Here is a 21,407-nt window from a genome sequence, read left to right on the forward strand (position 1 = left end):
CCGACAGTTTGACAACGGATGCTCCCAAAAAAGAAATGGGTGCTCTCCAAAGGGAAATTCGGATGCTGTAAGAGAAACCTTAGGGGGGTGATTAAGGTTAGAGTGAAGTCATACGCAAAGCCCGTAAGGAATACAAGGAACAGATAAAGAAGGTCATAGTTTAATAGGATAGTGGAATCCAGCAGAAGGCGGTGACAGAAGAAGGTAGGAATACAGGTATCTCGAGACTGGAGTGTCACCACGTTCTCTCAAACCAGGAAAGTCTTTACATGAAATCTCTAGACACATCCATGCCCTGCCCACAGCAGGCGGTTTTTTTTCCTGGAGCTGTTGTAACTGCTTTCTATTCCTCTCCATTAACTCACATTGAATAGTTTCCATGGTTGGCTGCGCCCAGACTTAAAATAGACACGAGAAAGGTCTTCAGGTTTGCGATCAGGGCCATTATTAACCTCACCGCCAGCTGGATGACAACATGGTGTGTAACCAATCCAAATTCACGAGGTAACCTTGCTCAAAACTATGCTGGCTCATCAAATGCAAGTAAGAAAATAAAGGGGCAAGAATAGAATTGCAAGGGACAGTAGAGAAAGCATGGGTCAAGAGCAAGCTGAACAGGAGATGAAAATCTTTGAGGTCACCCGGACAGGCTCTCAACGGTTCTTGCTTTGTCTCCACGCATCAGCTCCTGTGGTCAGTAACCCTCCCAGTCCCAGTTAGGTGGCTTCTCAAAGCAAAACAGGAGCCACGTGTGACTTTCTGTCCGTCCTCCTTTTGATGTTCCTTCACCCTACTGTGCTCCCCTTTGCCTCAGCTGAGGAAAACAAACACGTGCTTTCATGGGCAATGGGAGATATATTCAACAGCTCCTTAAGGAACTGGAGAAGGACTGCGGAAAGCCATTTCTAAGGATAACGAGGTTTCTCGCCCTATCCTAATTACTTCATATATGTCTTCTGAAGTGAGTCAATGTGTGTGAGAACAGCTAGTAAGGGGCCCAATACAGAGTAAATGCCTGTGTCTAAGATCCTCCTTGCAAGCTATTGCTAAGTTACGTAAATCCCAACAAGTCTCTTCAGTTCCTTCTCTGTGGTAGAACAGGCGTCTGAGGTGACTGGCCAGAGCTGATTCCTGCCCTCCAGAGATTTCCTATTTCATTAATACCAGAAATAGGACTAAAGAATGACTTGAAGGGACTCTCAGCAAGCATGCTATGTTTTCACCAGTTTGAGCCCTCCCACTATGAGAGCACAGCTATGTTACATAAAGGTTGGGCTTCCAAGCTTGGGTACACTGATCGCTGTCTTTGGCTAAAGCCTAAACCTAAGTATCCTGCTTACTTGATGTAATGGCACATGCCTATTTTGGGATATCACAGATAGATTTAAGTGTGCAAAGAAAATAAATATATTTTAAGTCACACTGAGTTGGGGTTTTGACCCAAAAACATATTATTATGCTTCTTGGACCCAGACTGGGAGGTAAGGTATCTGAAATTAAGTAAGTTGAGGATTGGCTAAGCATTCGTGGGGACTCAACACTGCAAACAATTCATTTCAAGCAAAGCGGACACTCAGCTTCAGCTACGAGATCACTCTTCCGCAACCGACGGTTTCCACACCTGGACTGTGACACCGCTTTTCTTGGCTGAGAACTTCGGCCTTGGTGCCACAAAATACGATGAGGAAGCGGATTCTTGCTTCGGCGAGGTGGGAACACTCACAGGAACTGGGGGTGCACTGACGGGCGAGGTGGGCTCTGCGAAGAAGGAGGGCTGAGCGGGATAGGCCGGTACCGAGTACACAGACGAAGCCTGCGCATTGGTGGGAGAGCCAACATTCACCTGTCGGGGAGGAAGGGCGTGCCTCACAGCCGGGCCTGAAGTGACCTTGACCGTTGACTTTTGAGGGAGGCTATCCTTTGCGTCAGGAGGTTGGAAGGTAAACAGAGACGCGTTGAGCTGATACGGTTGATGCTTCATGACATCCAAAGTGTTAAGCGGTTTCTTGCCCTTTTTCTTGCTCGTTTTGGAGGCCTGGGCAGTAGGTGGCTGAGACTTGATAGCAGCCAGTGGGTATGAGGGGGAATGGATCGGATTGTAGGCCATAGGAGGGGGTGCTCGAACATTCGAGGAGTACTTCCAGCTGGCTGGCAGGGACGGAGTAGGAGACTGGGCCCGAACTGCGTGGGCCTGCACTGTGTCGGAATCTACCACGTACTTCTCCATCCTCGACTGCCTTTTAGCAAACAGCTGGGCTCCTTTCCCGCTCATTCCAGGAAGCTCATTGGATGGTCCCCCGGCACCAGCGTGAGCATTTACTTGCGATGTGGGTGCCGATAGCTTGGGCGTGTAGTTATGACTGACGACTGCTGCTTGGGGCCCTTTGAAGGGACCGGCCAGGTTCAGTGAGCTCGCAGGCCGGGCAGGAGGGCAGGAGGGCTGGGCTATTTTGATAGAGGACACAGCTGTGACCTGTGGTGGGTTCGGTAGGTTTGATGTGGAGAAGGCAGGACGCTGGGATGGAGCCACTCCGGGAGACCAGACTGGAGAAACTGGGGTTACCGGTTGTGAGGAGGTGGACTTGACTGCAGGCTTTGGGGCGACGGGAGGTGGGGTCTTCTGCTTAGCAGAACTTTGCATGAAGTTACAAGCCTCTGCGCCTAAGCTGAGATAGTCTTCTTCCGGCCCCGAATCCCCTCCAGCTCCGGCGCCTCGCTTACCTTCTGCATTTTGAAGAAGTGACAGGAGCTCAGGGTTGGGGCTCACTTTGGTTTCTTTAAACGTAAACATGGGTTTTGTGGTGCCTCGCCTTCTGGCTTCCTGCAGTATGCCTGTTCTTTTCGCAGGCACTGCGATCCTCTCGTCCCGGGAAGCTATTTGCTCAGAAGAATCGTAGAACGCTGGTTGTGACCATGGAGCAGGCTGGGGCCATGGCGGCGGCTGTGCTGGGCCAGTGATTGGACTTGCTACCCCTCTGGAGAAGGCTTCGGGTGGAGGTGAGACGGCAGAGTAAGGTGGTGGGGCAGGAAAGTCGGACATGGGGCTTGTCACACTCCGGGTTGGGGAGAAGGGGGCTGCTGTCTGGTTCATAGTTCCCAGGAAGGGCTTGGCGGTTCTGTTCATAGGGATCATCCTCTGGGCCCCTGCTGTCTCAGAAACGCCACTGAAGCCATTCTGTTGTGGCATGTTGCCAAGACTACAGCCCATCTGGATGGAGCTTTCACTCACAGAGCTCTGCATTCTCACGGATTCCTCTTCCTTCCTTTGATAAGAAGTCACGGTTCTCAGACCGTCCGCCTGCAGCCCGTCTGGTTCTCTGCCTGGCAGCGCACCCGCTTTCTCCTCTTCGTTTTGGGCGGTGAACTGTTCCATCCTCTCTCTCCTCTTAGCAAACATGAGCGCCCCCTTGCCTGTGGTGTCTGGCAGCATCTCCATCTTGTCCCCTCGGCTCAGCTTCTTTTCAATGTCTACCAGTCCAGAATCCCAGTCAAAGTTCACAACTTGTGCGTCGTCGTCAATGTCCGACAGCAACTCTTCATCCACTTCTGACTCGCTCGTTCCAAGAAATGCGACTTCACTAATCTCGTCCTTGTCACCTTCCTCCTGGTCCTCCTCCTCCTCCTCCTCTCTTTCAAGCTCGCCAGTACCGTAACTGATTAGGGTGTACTTCCGGGCCCTCCGCCTCCGCTTCTTAAACATCAACACCCCCTTGGAGTTGGGGTTGGGAGCATCGGTTAGAAGGAGAGCGATGCTTTTGCATTTAGACTTAGCTTCTTTCACTTGCTTTTCAGACAGACTTTCGCTCCTCCTGAGCCCTAGGAAAGATACACAGATTGTATTCAATTGATGAATGCAAGGACTAATGCATTGCAATTGATCCCCAATGGGGAAAGTGAATATATACAAAAAAAATTCGTATAACTGGGTACTGAAATTTGAAGAAATCTCACTTGTTTTTCATTCATTCTGCCCGCGTCCACGGTGTTTTGGGAGTGCACATTCTCAAGCACTGAACCACACACTCGTCACAGCTTTTCAGATTTCCACGTACATAATAGTAATATAAAGCCCAGTACATCTTCTTCCGTATCCTCACCCAAGCACAGCTTTATATGTGCTGATTATAACACAACTCAGAGCCCCCCACTCCCGTGGCTTCTTAAACTTCAATTTAAAAAAAAAAAATAGGTTGGGAAGTTCCAGTTAATAGGATATGATTGCATTAAAAAGAATATCCTTTAGGAACTTGAAAACAAGATGTACTTTGTACTGACATATCTAACAGAAAAATGTTAAACCTGAATTGCTTCGATGCCATGCATTTAAATATTTAAGTTTCTTCTTTTTTCCCTTTGACGGCCACTTCAAATCTCTCCATTGGGCTGCTGAATTAATATAAATTCACAATGGTGAATTAATAATAATCGACAGCACTGAGCTAATAATTAGTTGTATTTTAGAGTGCTGGAACATTGTGAAAATCTGTAATAAGCTATGGTTCAACACTATCTACACAATTCTGTAACAGTCTCCTGCAAACACAACGCTGCTTAAAATGCAGAAAGAATGAATGCAAAGCTTGGGGATGTTTAAAAATTGTATGACTTGAGGTCTTTTAAACTAACATTGGAACTGATGCAACAGTTATGCCATAAAAAATAACTTGGCAGTTTTAAAATGACAAACTTTACATTTTCTGTTAAAAAAAAAACTAATGACAAATGAATTTATAGCATCAATTAATTGTAACCACTTTTAAGGAGCATGATCCAGAAATAAATTTTGTAATACCTTGAGTTAAATAAAAATACCAGAAGAATAAGATGTTTCATGGTTGAAATTAATTTTTGTTGTTATAAGTCAGAGTTGGTAAATCAAAAAATGGAATGAGAGAAACTAATTTCGGAGTAACCTTACAGGTATTTTTCTGGTGATCCAATTTTGTGCAGACCAAATAGTTCAAAACGTGGTCATTATTAAACGCGATTCCTTTTTGACTAGTGATATTACAGCTTGTTATTAAACTGACAGTAACAACTGCACGGTGTCTGCTCGCTGCCAACTTGTGAACTATGCGCATGCTGTCATAGCACTGGGGCTAATATGCTATATATGTGAGGGTGCCTAAAGGGGGAGGCGCGGCCACTGGCACATGCCAACACAGCTACAAATGCCTGTGCTAAAAATATGCACCCAAAGGAACAACAAGGGCTCGAAAGCTAATGCATGACTTTGGGTAACCAAGCTCATTGCTATTGGGTACAGTCAGCCTTGTATCCTCAAAGAAAACCCAAAGTTAGTAAAACTTAAGGGAAAGAACTAAATATCCAAAAGAAAAAAAATAGGGACACTTAGCTGCCATTCTTGACCTCATTCTATTGTGACCCTAGTAACCCAGATAAAACAAAATACCGGCAGAGGCCTTGCATTAAGCCACATTTTCTGTTGGGGAGCACTAAGCTGCCTCCCGGTGGTTCTGGAGTCTGGAAGGTGAAGCGCACCGCCATCTAGTGAGGCTTACACCACAGGATCATGTAACCTAACCGCTGGGCATCACACATGCCCCTGTCCATCAAACACTTCTGCAAGCATCATCAAGCCGCAGAATGCTTCTTCTTTTATTTTCCCCAAATGAAGCTCTGCTTTTAATATCAGAGTGGAGCCTGCGTTAAAGGTACTTCGGAAGAAGACTGCTTTTGTCATTTAAACTGAGCCCACTTAACTTCCAATACCCTTAAGAATATTTTAAACACGAAATGCCATAACATTCTTCAGCAGATAAAAGAGGCATGTTGTATATTTCTTTAACAGTTCCTGCATCTTTGGGAATAAAAATAAATGTTTATGAAAAATATTTCGGTCTAATATGAAGTTCAAATTTACTGCTTCCAATTCCGAAACTGGCATTTTCCACACTATTCAGATTTGATATTTTATGCATTAATTGAAGCATTAAAGATGTTAAAAAGGTCTAAGAAAAAATCTTTTTTAAAAAAGTTCATGCAGTTCAACTAGCAAAATATTTTAAAAGCCCAGCTCCCCAGACAGCGGCCCCCACCCACGGCAGGACTTACGAGCATGTCGTGCCCTGTGTTTGTGTGGTCTGCTATGATCCTTTCCCGGGCGTTGATCTTCCCCCTGTTCGGTGCCTTCTGGTGAGACGGCAAAGGAGACCAGAGAAGGAGGTGCTTCTGACCGCCCTCCTTCCACCCCAGAAGCCACACACCCCTTTCCTGCCTGCAGCCTGCACTCTTCCGCCTTCTGCCTGTCAGAGCAATCCAGAATCACTTCCACCTGGGGCAGCCCTGCGCCTCCCGCTTCTCTCCCTTGGATCACTCTCAGCGGCTGGCCGCTGGAGGTCTGGCTTGTTGTGCTGGGCAGGAGAGAAGTGTCTGCTTCCTCCTCAGGAGCAGCGACCGAATTGATGTGGACGGTCCTCTCGTGTTGTGAACTCCAGTCTGGGTCAGGAGACTTGGAGTTTTCGTTTCCCTGGAGAGCCACTATGGGGCCACTAGCATACTGATGTCTTTCCTTTGAGAGAGACAGTTGGAGCTCAACTACACGGCCCGCCTGGCCTTCTTCTGCCTTTTCCCTTAAGATGACCTCCTCTACCAAGTGTTCTTCTTGGGAGCCAAGCATCTGGGGAATTTTTTCTCCCGTTGTACATTCCGCGTAACCCCAATCATTTCCTTGGTCCTCGGTTAGGGAAACTTTACTTGGGACTGAAGCGAGGAAGAAGTCTTTGCACTGGGTGTTTGTGGCTGGAAGAATCTGCAAGGTGGTACTTTCCATGGGCCCCTCATGTGTAAGATGCTGATGGTTTATGTTTTCTGTTTCAGAATCCAAAGTCTCACTTGTACCACTGCATGGTCTGCATACAAAAATAAATAAATAAATAATAAATAAATAAATAAATAAATTCCAAACAGTTATATCAGCTTGTGTTCCACCTGTCAAAGGATTTCCCAACACTAATGATGTCTCATGCATGGTTCAACAAAAATTCCCCCAATAACTCCAGCGTATTAGAAAATAGAACTTGATGGCTCATCTACATGGTTACTAAAGATCATCAAGATAAAATTGTCTTTCAAGCATAATAAAAATGCTTGCAAAAAACCTTGAAATCTAAACCCATCTTTAATCCAGCCTTTATTTGTAAAAGCACAGGGTATAGCTATGTGTGTGCCCCTCATTTGAAATTGTTTGGGTTTTCTCAACAAACTATGTTTGCTGTAGATGACCAGGAACTTCAGTGTCCCATGGAGTAAGTTTTGGCCAAGATATCACCAAGTCACATAGACACATCCAGAACGTTAGATCAACCTTAAACTATGAATACAGTTTAGACATGGTATATGCTTAACAGGATGAAAGGGAAGTCCATTTCTAAGCTCTAGTGAGCATAGTAGGCCCCAGTCAAAATTCCTATGCAAAGAGTAATCCTGTCTATGCTGCAATGAATTGCTAAGTCACATGGTACTTATAATCCGAGATGCCATCCCTTCTCTTTGCAGTTGTCACTTCCAGCATTTTCCTTACAGAATCTCTGTCCTCAGACTGCTTCTTTAGCTTTGCTAAGACCAGAGCTATTCCACAGTCTCCTCTGATGAAAAAATCCCAGCCATGTGTAGTCAGTTTTGCATATTTGCGTTTATTTCTTGCTAAGTCTCCGAGCTCTCAACCCATTTGTAATAGAAATGTCATTCTAAGGACAGCTATAGAAGATTCCCTCATTTCTCACTTGTAAAGTTTTCAGGCGGCAGTAGCTCTGCCCCCCTTCTTGCTTCCTGGGGGTGCATCCTGACTGCTGCAGGGATCAGTCACACAAGGGGGATCTCCTACTTCTCTTCTCCTCAAAGGAATTTACTTTAGAATTATGTGGATATTGAATTTCAGACCAAAGGACAAAATGTCTGCCTCTAACTGTGATGTTGACTACATTTAGAGAAACCCAACAAAAGTCAAACCAAATGTTGCTTTCTCTATACAAGCCATCTGAAAGGCTTTATAATGGTATTCCATTTAAAAATTATAAAAACAAAAGCAAAATAACGTAAAATAAGACAGGTGGTGGCTGCATGTGCCTTTAATTCCAGCTCTTGGGAGGCAAAGGCAGGTAGATTTCTGAGTTCGAGGCCAACCTGGTTTACAGAGAGCACTTTCCAGGATAGCCAGGACTACACAGAAAAACCCTGTCTTGAAAAACCAAAACCAACAACAAACAAAACAGAAACCAACAAAAATTACACTTTTTGAAACATTTTGTTAGCATATTAGGATAGTCTTCTTTTCACTTTTTGCGACAGGGTCTTTACACAGTAGGACCACACAGGCCTAGAATTCACTCTATAGCCTAGGCTTCAAGACATGACTATCCTCCTGTCTCAGCCTCCTGAGAGATGAGAATATAAGCATGAGATAGCAGATTCAGGTAGTTCATTCTCATACAGGAAATGATGAATAGCTCTATGCAACTGAGTTTTGGAGTGCCAGAAGTCGGAGAGGTTTAATCTAGCAGAATTTGGGATGAAGGCAACTGAAGTCACTTTGTCAATTATGCATCTGAGGAGAAAGCAGTTTTAACTCATTCCAGCCTTAGAGATTGGGATACAGACAAGCAGGCCAGTGATAATATTTCTTGGGAGCTGAAGTAAAATGTATACACATGAATAAAAAAATTATAAAGATATAAGGGGGAGATACATACACAGGTACTGAATCTCACCATTTGTACAATTAAAGAATCATTTGCTTTTGTTTTTTTATGATTTTAATAACATCTAAGAGTCAGTATTAAAAGACTGGTTTTCATTTTGTTTTTAAATAGTGCTAGCCAGCCATTTCTGGGTAATAAGGTCACACTTGGGTCCTCTGACTTTCAGTGGTATGACTGAGGACTGTTTAGCTTCAGGAACATGTCCAGATGTCCATAGTGCTGTTGCTTTGGGTCTCAGAAAAATGAAAATTTCATTGGAATCCTATCAATTAACTATTTATTTTTAAAATGCTGACTGATTTATTTGACTGTTTTATGTGCCCATGAGTGTTTTGCCTGCATGTGTATATGTGTATCACATTTATGCCCAGTGCCCTTGAAGGTCAGAAGAGGGCCTCCGAACCCCTGGGACTGGAGTTACAGTTTTGAGCTACCATGTGGGTACTAAGAATTAATCCATGTCCTGTGTTATTAAGGGCACCAAGTGTTATTAAGCATTGTTCCAACTCTCCAGCCCAATTAACTGCATTACAGAAATTCAAGATACTTAAGAGAAAAACAAAACAAAACATGAACTAGCTATTTGGAGCAGAGGAGAACAAATCCATTTATCTCTAAAACGAGGTAGGTGCCTAGGTTTGAGCATTGAACCAAATATTTTTTCATGCAATAGCATCGTAATGGAAATGAGAACCAGCAGAACATGTCCCAGACTAATGTGTTCCAGAGAAACTGGCCTCATTAAGTCAGTAAGGACAGTAAACACCGAAGGGGAATAAAGCAGAAAAGGTTCCTTTGCTGGGGAACTTGGAAATCTTCAGACCTTTAGTAGACTTACTCAGAACCCGGCCTAATGCAGGAACAATTCTCCCTTGGCAACATTCCTGATACATTGTTTTGTTTCTGTTATTTTTTTTGCTGTTGTTTTTGTTTGTTTTGTTGGTTGGTTTTTAATTAGTTACTCTTGTTTTTTTTTAACTAGTTACTTTTAAAAGCAAAAGGCAACATTATAAGTAAGTGGGATCTTAAGAGCTTGATGGTTGAATGTTTATATATGCAACATACATGCACTCATACATACATGGCACACACATGGACTTAGATAACACAGGGCGGTTTGGGGGGGGATGTTTCTTCTACTCTGTAAATAATACTTTGATAGCACAGAATCTTCATCTAGCCTGCTTTGCCATTCCCAAATATGGTCGTATTGGGAGCCCTGAGAAGTAAAAACCTGCCTTTAAACTTTTTGTTTCGAACCCCAAGGCATCATCTTTGTATAAAAATATTATATTGAGCAACAGTTCAATGCACAATCATTTCCAATTCATCTTCAAATCTAAGAATTATTATCCTGACCTTATAGAAACTCTTCACCTTGGAAATGGTGTTGTTGTTATGGTTAATATACCAGTCTTTCTAAAAAAAGGTGGTTTAAAATACCTAAGATTTAAAAAAAATAAAAAAAAATAAAATACCTAAGATTTTCAACAAAGTGCTTGACTTGACATAAGTATTTGTAGTTAATTCTCAGCTAGCCAGAAAGCCCCATTAAATGGAATTGCTCATTTTCAAACACTGTGGTGATCTGTTTAGCTGTCCTGACTTTCTTTTCTTCCTCCCTTCCTTCCTTCCTTCCTTCCTTCCTTCCTTCCTTCCTTCCTTCCTTCCTCTCTCCCTCCCTCCCTCCCTCCCTCCCTCCCTCCCTCCCTCCCTCCCTGCCTGTCTCCCTCCCTCCCTGCCTGTCTCCCTCCCTCCCTCCCTCCCTGCCTGCCTGCCTCCCTCCCTCCCTGCCTGCCTGCCTGCCTGCCTGCCTGCCTGCCTGCCTGCCTGCCTTCCTTCCTTCCTTCCTTTCTTCCTTCCTTCCTTCCTTTCTCTTTTTTTTGGTTTTTCAAGTCAGGTTTTCTCTGTAGCTTTGGAGCCTCTCCTGGAACTCACTCTGCAGACAATTCCGGCCTCAAACTCACAGAGATCTGCCATCTGCCTGCCTCTGCCTCCCAAGTGCTGGGATTAAAGGAAAGTGCCACCACCACCTGGCCTGCCCCAACTTTCTATGAAGAACCATGAACTCCCTCATAACTCACAGTACATATGTTTATAGACCCGCTAATCATTCCCACACAGCTTCAAGTAACAAATGCATCTTGCAACAAATTTGCTTTACCTTTTGATAAGCAAGTGGAGAGAGTCTGTTATGCTCTCCATAAGCTTGATGACTTCAGGGTAGGTGAGGTCTGCACAAGGGTTGCCATTGATGGACACCACTTCATCCCCCTCACACAGGCCAGAGTCTGATGCTTTGCTCTGACTTCGAATCTGAGCGGAAAGAAAAAAATAAAAAATTAGGCAATTGTTAGAATCACATAACAGGTAGAAACTATGTCATCTTCTCCAAGAGAGAAGAAAATTATGACCTGCAAATTATGAATCCAACCCTGACTTTTACTTCACCTGCTAACCTGTATGTCTGTCTTAAATACATCTCACCTCTCCCAAACAAACACACACACACACACACACACACACACACACACACACACACACGCACACACGCACGCACACACACAATTTATGACTCACCATAACCACACCATTTAATGCATAATATTGTAAGGAAATAGGAAACAAGCAAGTCAAAGCATCATGAAGAAACCATGAAAAAAAGTAAAGAATGAGGAAGAACCGGAAAAGGCGCTGGGTATTTATTCCAAGGCAGAGAGTGACCACAGGAGCTTGGAGCTCCAATTTCAGGAAGCAAATGTTGGAGATGGCAATTAAGACAGATGAAATATGCTGAAAACCACCCCAGTACCCAAGGAGATCACAAGACTAGGATATTAAAGAGTAAGGAACCCTTGATTAAGATGAACTACTTAGCCAGGCATGGCGGCCAAGGCCCTTCAGGTATTTGGTTCTATATAGATTGTTCCAGGTCAGCTAGGGCTACCTGTCTCAAAACAAAAAAGCCCACCACCAAACAAACAGACAAACAAAAAACTGGTCAGGACATAGAATTAAGGACAAAGTTTAGCAAAAAGACAAAATGATGATAATTAAAATGATGAAAATTAGAAATAATAAAAAAGAGAAATAGCAGCCATGCTATATAAGGCCTACACCACATTCCATCACCAATACAGACCTAGAAGGGACTCTAGAATGTTAGTATAATAGCAGAGGAGTCTCATTAGCTCCTTAGTGAGCAGATGCTGGAGGCTAGCATCCTGTAACTAGGACCCCACAGACATGCTTCTTACCCTCAGGCTCCCCTTCCAGGCTCATTCCCCAGTTCCCTTGTGCAGAGGTCTCTGGAGACCCAAAGGCTGGACTCCCTCGCATTCTGGCTCATGGTGATTAGAGCTGGTCAACAGGCAGCACTCGCATGAGTTCAAAGAGCGTGGGGACAAGAGTAAGGGTGTGGCCTCCCTCTGGGTCTGCTGTGCTTTGGCTTGGTAATGGCTCTGCTTTTTGGTCTAGATAGTTCTAATTCTTGTCAGCCTGTCCCATGGCCTGCACTTTTGTTACGTTCCAACAACAGGCACTGTCAACTGAGTCTCTAGGCCTCTGTCCATACCACAGAGTGTTGGGATGGGGTCTGTATTCCGTACCCTTCATGGCCCAATCTTAGCTAGAGGTGCCCTTTACCAACAATAAAAAGTCAGAGTTTTGAGCAGCTTTATGGGCTTGCAGAACAAGATGACAAATTGATTCTTGGGAGAGAAATAAGTCCCCAACACAACAGAGCTGTCTGTCATCCAAGCACGTGTGGCTTGGGAAATGTGCAGTCCATCACTGGCTTACGCCTGTCAAGCGGAGCTTTTAACGGTGTCTGAGCAAGCCAATGCACCAGCATGGAGTCATCAGCATTCCTTCAGTGCGCACTTGCTACATTCCCAGCCAACTGCGTGACTCTGCTTCACTGGCCTCCATGTTTTTCTGCAAAACAGAACTGTTAAACCCTCAAGAACCATGGAAAGCCAGGGCCTGGCAGTGCACATCTCTAATCCCAGCACTCTAGAGTCTGAGGCAGAAGGATTCCTGGGAATGAGACACTTCTCAAACATAAACAAATGGTTAAGAATGGTTATAGTTTCCTGGCCGTCATGATCTTCTGAATGACTAATCTTTAGTTTTCTCTTTAAGATGGTTTTGATTTGACCTTTTTTGTTTGTTTGTTTGTTTGTTTTAGTTTTGGTTCTGCTTTCTTTCCTTTATTTTTTTTTTATGAGAAAGATAACATGGAGTTGGATCTGGCAAGAGTTGGGGGAGGGGAAGAATATGATCAAAATATGGTATATGAGATGAAAAAGATACCAAAGAGCAGACTAGAACAGAGTGAAAAATCAACCAAGTAAAACCTTCAGTGTAAGAAGCAACACGCATCCTGGATAGCATAGAAGCTCAACCAAATAAGATGGAGAAGGTACTTGAGAAAATGCCTAGAATGAATGATTAAAAAAAATAAAATAAAAAGGAGTAAAATCAACTGTCAGAGTAGAAGCCCAACAAGGGTGTGGGTCCTGCCTGCGTCTTCTAGCGGCCTGTGTGTGTCACAGAGGCTGACAAGAAAAAGTCAGTTTTTCCAAGCACCAGGGAGCGCCAGCACAGCAGGCACACCGGTAAGAAACTTTTAAATTTATGTATGTGTTTATTTTTATCAAACAGAAACAGGGTCTCTTGTAGCCCAGGCTGGCCTTGAACTCCTGATCTTCCTGCTTCCACACTGGGCTGAAACTTGCATTTGGACCTGAGTTAAGAAAAAAGGCATCTGCTTGGGAAGCCCATGTTTGGCTAGTTTTGATCTGCTGGATGATAGGTCTCAGGCTCCTTAGTTCCACAACTCCCTACTAAACCCAGGATTCAGCTGAAATCCCAGGAGAGTCCCTGCTCCTCACTCTCCTTATGCCAAGTGTTGCTGATCCCTTGGGCAGCCAGTTCCTCCACATCCTTGAGGTCACTCCTGGAGGCCCTTTCTAAACTCCATCCTTCCAGACCTGTCAAGAATTCTACGTGATATTTATTAATAAGAAACTTTTCCTTTGGGAAGATTGAGGGATGGTTCTTACCCTCAGGAACAAGTCGCCATAAAAGTCAAACACATTCTGGGTAGCAATGTTGGACATCTTCCTAGAACAATAACTGTGACAAGATAGAGGGCCTTAATCCAGGGGGCTGCATGCTTGAGAATCTGCATACCGGATTCCCCGGGCAGAGACCATGCAGCAAAACAGCAGCTATGCAGCCACTGCCACGCTGCTAGAAACCCCGCAGCTACAAACATGGAATGGTATTCTTTGCCTTTCCTTTTCCCTTGAGAATGTAAACCCCTTAGCTCGTTCAGAAAACACAGACAGACCAGACTCTGTGCTGAATGTGTATTCATTGCATTAAATTATGAAATTATATAAGCATATTCTTTTTATATAAATATTTATACAAAATGTGAAAAAAGTGCATTTTAAAGAGCTCATTTAAAACTACATATTAAGGGGGAAAATGTTCATGTGCCCCGGAGATGTGGCTCAGTGCTAGAGTACTTGCCTAACATGCTTGGGGGAGTCAATTCTACCCGTACAGTGGGGGATAAGGTGGGGGAGCACTACTAAATAAAAATTAACTTAATAAACTGCCTATTTAGCTGGAGTTGATAAGGAAAAAGCAAAAGAGAACTCATTATTTGGGTTTTCCAAACCTCAATTCGTATTTGTCAATTGGATACAGAACCTATTATTAAATAATTCTTCATACTCTGTGTTTTTATTCCTTTTTATTGAAAATAGATTTCCTATATAATATATTCTGACTACAAGTTTTTCCTCCCCCACGAACCCTTCCCATATCACCCTACCTCCCACCTACCTAACTCCACACCCATTCTTTCTCATTAGAAAACAAACAGGCATCTAATAAAATAAAACAAACAATAGCACAAAACAGATAAACCAACAGGGGAGAGGAAGAGTCAAAGAAAAAGCACAAGAAACAGAGATGCAGAGACACACATTTGCACACACAGAAATGCCATAAAGACAAAATCGGAAAGTATAATATATAAGCAAAAGACCTATAAGTTTTTAAAAAGAGCCAAACAAAATATTATGAGACAGAAAACACCCCAAAATACCCTTGAGTTGTTTTGCGTTGGCCACCACTGCTGCCCGTTAGTGTGACTTGCATATTCAGTGAGACTCCAGTGGCAAAAATAAATTTATCCTCGGTGGGCAGTTAGCAATTGGAGACAGCTGGGTTAGGATGGGGCTTGGTGTCCCTCTTAGCCTTGGGACCCAGCTGGCTCAGACCTGCACAGGCCCACTGCATGCTGCCCCAGTCTCTGTGATTTGTGAAGAAGAAATCAGTTATCTGAGAAGCCATGTTGTTGCTAACGTGCCAATGGAGATGGGTATCTCACACAGCCCCATGGGTAGGTGAAGAGCTTTAGGCAATCCATGACTGCAAAGAGGGAGAATCAGTTGTCTCCAGGGATGAGCCCCAAGTTGTCAGCCTTAAATACATATATATTTATATGGGGAACCTGAAATGGACTCTGTGTGTGTGTGTGTGTGTGTGTGTGTGTGTGTGTGTGTGTTAGTAATAAAGAAAGAGTGCCCATGAATTTGGGTAGAGGCAGGAATTGGAGGGAGGGAAATGATATAAATACAATACTCCTATATAAAATTATCAAAAACAAAAACAAATTTTAAAAATTAAAAAAATGGTTTTTAGAAAAACCTATAGGTAAACCCCAATGTCTTTTACTCACATGTATGTGTATATCATGTATGTGTAGATGACTGTTCATGTGTATGAACACATGTGTATGTGTGTATAGTGTATACATGTGTACACAATTGTGTATATGTAGATGATTGTTCATATATATGAACACGTGTATATGTGTGCATGATTGCTTGCATATGTGGATGTAAGTGCATGTGTGGATGGTATATGTATGTGTGCGAGATTGTTCATGGGTACAGATACATGTGTATGTATATATGGCATATATGTGTGTATGATGGTTCACATGTGTGGATGCTATGTGTGTTTGCCCAAATGTTTTTTGTGTGGTCAAAATACAGGAAAAAAATTTCACTGAAACTTTAGCAAATTAGTAAAAGGCTCTCAGTCCTTTTCTTGGTCTTCTTAATTTTATACAATTCTAATAACCCTTGTTTATTTTACAGAAAGCTGGAAGTGGTAGGCAAACACACATCTTTATATTACTATGCATAGCTGATACAGAATAAAGGTCAAAATCTAAAAGTACATGCAGTCTTAATGACCAAAACACTCAAAAGACACAGAACCCTAAGCTGTCTCACTCAACAGGATTGAACGTCTTTGCAATACTCAAGTAAACTAAATAGCAATTCCACGTCATTCAAAATGTTTAACTCGTTTTTGGCAGATCAGTGAGATCCAGAAACTCGTGCTCCTTCAATCCTTCCGAGAGCTAGCGGAGAAGCTGGGCAACCTGAAGGAGTGATCGGAGCAGAAGCAGACACCGCAGAAAGGGAAGTCTCAACTCAGGGGGTAGCAGAGGCAGGCACAGGCATAAGAAGGGAACCACTGCAGAAATGGAAGTCTCAACTCAGAGAGTTGAGAAGGGATGCGCAGAACATTTTCTGAAGTAGAGAACTGGGATAAAAAGAGGAGCAGTAACCACATCACAAAGCTGAGATGACTTCAGTCCCCAGTCCCTGGGCACACTGAGAAGGCAGGGGCAAAGCACAGGATCATGGCCAGAGCAGGGACAAGGGGGATTTTATTGTATCAGGAAGACCGAGCTCTTCAATGGGAGGCGTGGCCATACATCCATATCTAATTTTCTTAGGAGCCATCAGCACTCCTGAAGATGATGGAGAGCTTCAAAGATACTCTCGTCCCTGGGTTGTAACCAGTGGCATTTGTCATGTTAGAAATAAAAATGAGAAATTTAAATTTTATTAATTTGTTTAAAAATAACAGTAACATTTAGCATAAAATGCATTTTATGCACACCGGTAAGGCATGTTTTCTAAAACAGAGATTACTTAGGAGGAATAGTGGCATTACTTTTCATTTCTGTAAATTTCTTCCATCTCTGATCTTAGTAGAAGATGGGTTGATGGTCTTCATGCTTCTGCATGCTTCTGCTATAAGCTGTTTGTGTTGCTTGAAGCATATGAACAAAATCAAGCCTCAGGCAGGTATATTGCTGTAAATGGGATACTTTTAAAAAATTATTTGCACACTGAATTTTATTGTTCTGTGGTTTTGTTATTGGCAATTAACATGATTATGGCATTAACGTTAAAAACAATGTAGGCTTCAGCAATGCCATTTGGGGACAAGGATAATGTTTTTCCTTTATTACTCTTCTGCCTAGATGCCATGCAGACACACACAGCTCATGTTTAGAAATAAGTACTTCTGTGGACTGAACTATCACATATTCTCCAGATACATATGCTGAATTCCTATTTTTTTTCTTTTTTTGAAAATAGATTTTTTTCACATAATATATCCTGTTTTCAGTTCTCACACCCTCCTTCTATTTCCCCTCCACCTCCCCTCCCATACAGAGCCACTCCCTTTCTGTCTCTCATTAGAAAACAGACTTCTTAGGGTTGATAATAAAATAAAATAAAACAACATATTGGAATAGGACAAAACAAACAAGCAGAAGGAACGGAGCCTAAGAAAAGGCACAAAACCCAGATATAGACACAGAGACCCTCTTGTTTGTACATTCAGGAATCCCATAAAATACTACACAGGAAACTATAATATATACACAAAGGACCTTTGAGTTCTCAGCCCTAAACAGGATGTCACCACCAAATCCCTCCCCTTGGGTCTCAGGGAAACCATAAGATAATTTTTGGTACTATTCTTTGATGCCAAATTAAACCCAATAAATCACAGTTTCTGAAGCCGCAGTGTGGAATCTGATCCTGCCGCAGTGAGCCTTCTTTATATCCTGCTGAATTAAAAGCCTCTGGCCCACTTGGACACGGAGCTCACATCTAGACTCCCAGGACTTGCGAGGTCCAGATGAGAGAACCTCCATGAGCTCCAGGTGAGCTGGGCCACACAGTAAGTACCTGGCCAGCCGGGGCCCCAGTGTGAGCCTCTATCTCATAATAAAGAAAGAGAAAGGAAGAAAAGGGCCACAGTGTGCTCACATCTTGGACGGGAATTCTTTTCATGTGTGATTGTTGGAATCCTGGCTATTGGGGAAGTATCCATTCATGACATGTTTTAGTAATAATATGAACATGAATACATTTCCTTGTATGAGAGCAAGACAATGACTCTCGCTGATGTCATCGAAGATAAGTAGTTCCTGGTGGGGAAGTAGCCAAATATACAACAGCTTACGAGACTCTCAGAATCTTATCTTTCCCTTGAAAGATTAAATATTGTCAGTTATTTTTCTTGAGTGGACTGCTTCATTTCCTCTTTTTCTAGAAAATACATACAAAATATGCAAATATAGATAACCATGATTTGTAAAAATAATGCCCCCCCAAATGGATAATTCAGCTTTTAATTCAAAGAAATACACAAATTTCCCAAGGAAAATGTGGCTCAGTTTTCAGCCACAGGCTTGGCATACCCTTTCCATTCTGTTATACAGAATACTAAAAAGATGCACCCTCATAATGCACAGAATGAAATGCCAGCAGGCAAGCGCATGGCCCTGCGGAGGGGAAGGCCGCCTGGCAAAGCTGGTTACCGTTGCTCTGAATGACAAAAATGCAAGTGGTTTTAGTTACACTTGCCTTTACACCAGCACAGGGTAAATGCCAATAAGATTAGAAAAGACAAAATATAATAATAATAATAATAATAATAATAATAATAATAATAATAATGTCTTAGCATCATCAAAATCCTCCCACTCTAAAGCATCTCAGATCTTATCAGACATCTGTGGACCATGCTTCGAAAGGTGTAAAGAGCTAAGATTCTAAGCACACTTGGCCTCTCGGGTAACTGAATTAGACAGGGGATGCTCCATCCATCAAAGGCAATCCAAGAGTAAGCAGGACCCAGGATGACCTGAGGAAGCAAGACTTACAGGAACCAGCAAAGGACGAGTGCCTTGAAGAATGGTGTCCTGGGGCTGGGAGCACGGGGGAGGGGGTGGGAAGCATTGGCCTAGCATGTGAACTCAGATAGCATACCTAAACCCAGCCATAGATTTAGTCTAGAGGTAGCTCTGGCCCTCTAGGGCATCAGAGTCTTTTGTAAAGCGGAGAAAAGGGGATGTCTTCACGGCCCTAAAATGTTAAGTTTGCTTTGGAAAATGTTCTCATTCAGTTTCTAAAGACAGTTAGTGAAAGTTCCATGAGAGCTGACCTTGACACTCAAAAGTCATTGCATCTTCTTCAATCTGGAGGAGATCCTGGACATAACAGGTCTGCAACAAATATGCCCCAGATGAATGACAAATGGGACGATTGAATCGTATCCAAGGTCTGATCTTCTGTCCCCAGTCCTTGGGCTAAGAGACATTCTCAAACTTCCTACTTACTATTTATTTTTCATTGTCTTCTTTAGGTCTGTATGGCATTATTATTAAAGCATTATGAGATCGATAGGAAACTCCCACGTGATCGTGGAAAGGAAATGGTTCAACAGAGCCCCAGACAGCAGAAGTAAGTGAATCTTCCCTGCCAAGGCATCGGTCATACCACAACTTAAGAAACGACAGCTGTGCCTGGCAGTGGCTCCACTTCCATCACAGTTTGTCTGGCTCAATGAGAAGAAAAGTCACAGGGCAGCCAGTAAAACCTAAAACCATCCACACTGTATAGATCTGGCTGCAATTTGTGGAAATGAACACATACAAAGAAACAGACCGCAGCGTTGGGTCAAAGGTACCACCACAGTTGCCAATGAGTTTGGCATGTCTGTTTGTCTTGGCAGCTCCAAGTGAGCAAGGCTGGGCAGTGAAGGAGACTTCCAAACCAGACACTTCAAGAAGAGGATCCAAGATCCTGCCAACTGACCTCTGTGCTCAGGAGATTGCACTGGCGATGAAGGGTGAGCCCGGCCGTGCTCCTTGCTGTGACCGACTACAAGTTCTCCTGTTTAATCCTGATCAAGGAAAGCCTGTGTGAAATGTCATCATCTTGTCTAAAGGATCCTGGGCCACCGCCAGTCACGGAGAGTGCTGCGAAGGCACACAAGAACCGCTGGCTACTCTACGCCAGGCACAAATCTGTGAGGAATTTCTAAGGGAAGTGAAGTTGGACAGCAAGCAGTTGCTTGCATTTCTTCATTTGATCAATTAGTTCATCAACCCAATTGCCAGATAAACTACCTGTTCATAGCATAAGGACACCTCTGATCAATACTACAGTATCTAGAAGGATGCTCGAAACAGTTGCTGTGTCGGGGAGCTCATGGATAGTGATGTTACAGATGATGAGGGAAAAATTCACACTGGATAGTCAAAGGGAGGGTTGCACACCGGCGTGCTGGAGGCAGCTTGTTAACGAGCAATTAGTATACATATGAGGGGTTAAACCTGTTCTGTACTCAAGGCTCGCAAACTAGTGATCGTCTTCAGGAGAGTGGCTTTATGGGCATCACACACTCATGGGGTGGAGTCTCTCAACATGCAGAAGAGCAGTGCTAGTTCACGATCTTCCATGGAAACCGTATCCGGAAGCAAGAGTTTGTGTAGCTGCATTTTTAATGAGATATGATAAACTGTTGTTTTCCATAAAACACTCTAAGGAAACATGTCGGGAGTCAACTCTCTCTCTCTCTCTCTCTCTCTCTCTCTCTCTCTCTCTCTGTGTGTGTGTGTGTGTGTGTGTGGTTTTTAATAAGTGACTTTTTTAAGAAACTATAATATTAACTTTATTCAATTGACTCTTTGAAGAACTAGAAGATGACTATATAATCATTATTTTATGGTGTTTTGGCATGGCTCTTTATCTACATGACTCCTATTGTTCTAAAAACAAAGATGTTCCTAAGCCAAGACTCTGTGGGTGAGAACTGGCAAACAATGTAAGCTGGCATGCTGCTCAGCCTCAGCCTCCCACTAGAAAAACTACAGCCTTGATTTTGAGCATAGGCAGATCACGCATGCAAAGAGCGGGCACCTTCAAAGCTGCTGCAGGCCGCCCTCGTGCACACAAAGAGCCCATGTACCATTTGGTTATACTTCTGCCAGGAGCATAATGGACAATAACACATCCCAATTCAAATTTACCATAACAAAACCAAAACAAATTATGTTTAGTATGTGTGCGCATGAATGTGAACGCATACATATGTATGGGGATACCCACAGAGACCAGAAGGCAGCATCATGTCCCTTGATCAGGAGTACTAAGAATTTGTGAGCCCCTGGATATGGGAACAAGAATCCAAGCTCTGGTCCTCTTATAAAGAAGTAAGTTTTCCTAACTTCTGAGCCATCTCCCCAGCTGCAAACAAAGCTTTCATTCACAAGATGTGTCCCACTGCAGACAAAAGATTCCCATTGCTAAAACAATACTTTATTGACAGAGGTGTGGACAGGGCCTCAAGTAACACACAAAAGATGTGGATATCTAGAGCTGGGAGTGTGGAAGCTGTCACCATCCTAGCCGTGGAGATGCGGCCCTGTCACAGGTTCAGAGATGTGCGGGGCTGCTGACAGATGTGGGACAGAGGCAGCCTTGGTGCCACAGCCCCTGG

At 43.4% G+C, this 21,407-nt stretch overlaps 1 protein-coding gene across 1 annotated transcript in view; it reads right to left on the minus strand.

Moving 5' to 3' along the window:
* Synpo2 (synaptopodin 2) overlaps positions 1–21,407 on the minus strand; it is a 145,576-nt gene that overhangs the window by 28,582 nt on the left and 95,587 nt on the right. Inside the window, exons 2-4 of the mRNA XM_038311561.1 lie at positions 10,885–11,036; positions 6,076–6,872; positions 1,622–3,816 (exon numbers count right to left, since the gene is read on the minus strand). Coding sequence (XP_038167489.1) covers positions 1,622–3,816; positions 6,076–6,872; positions 10,885–11,036 — 3,144 coding nt within the window. The remainder of the gene's footprint in view (positions 1–1,621; positions 3,817–6,075; positions 6,873–10,884; positions 11,037–21,407) is intronic.

The sequence above is a fragment of the Arvicola amphibius genome, chromosome 14 (genome assembly GCF_903992535.2).
Source record: "Arvicola amphibius chromosome 14, mArvAmp1.2, whole genome shotgun sequence".
Taxonomy (NCBI): domain Eukaryota; kingdom Metazoa; phylum Chordata; class Mammalia; order Rodentia; family Cricetidae; genus Arvicola; species Arvicola amphibius.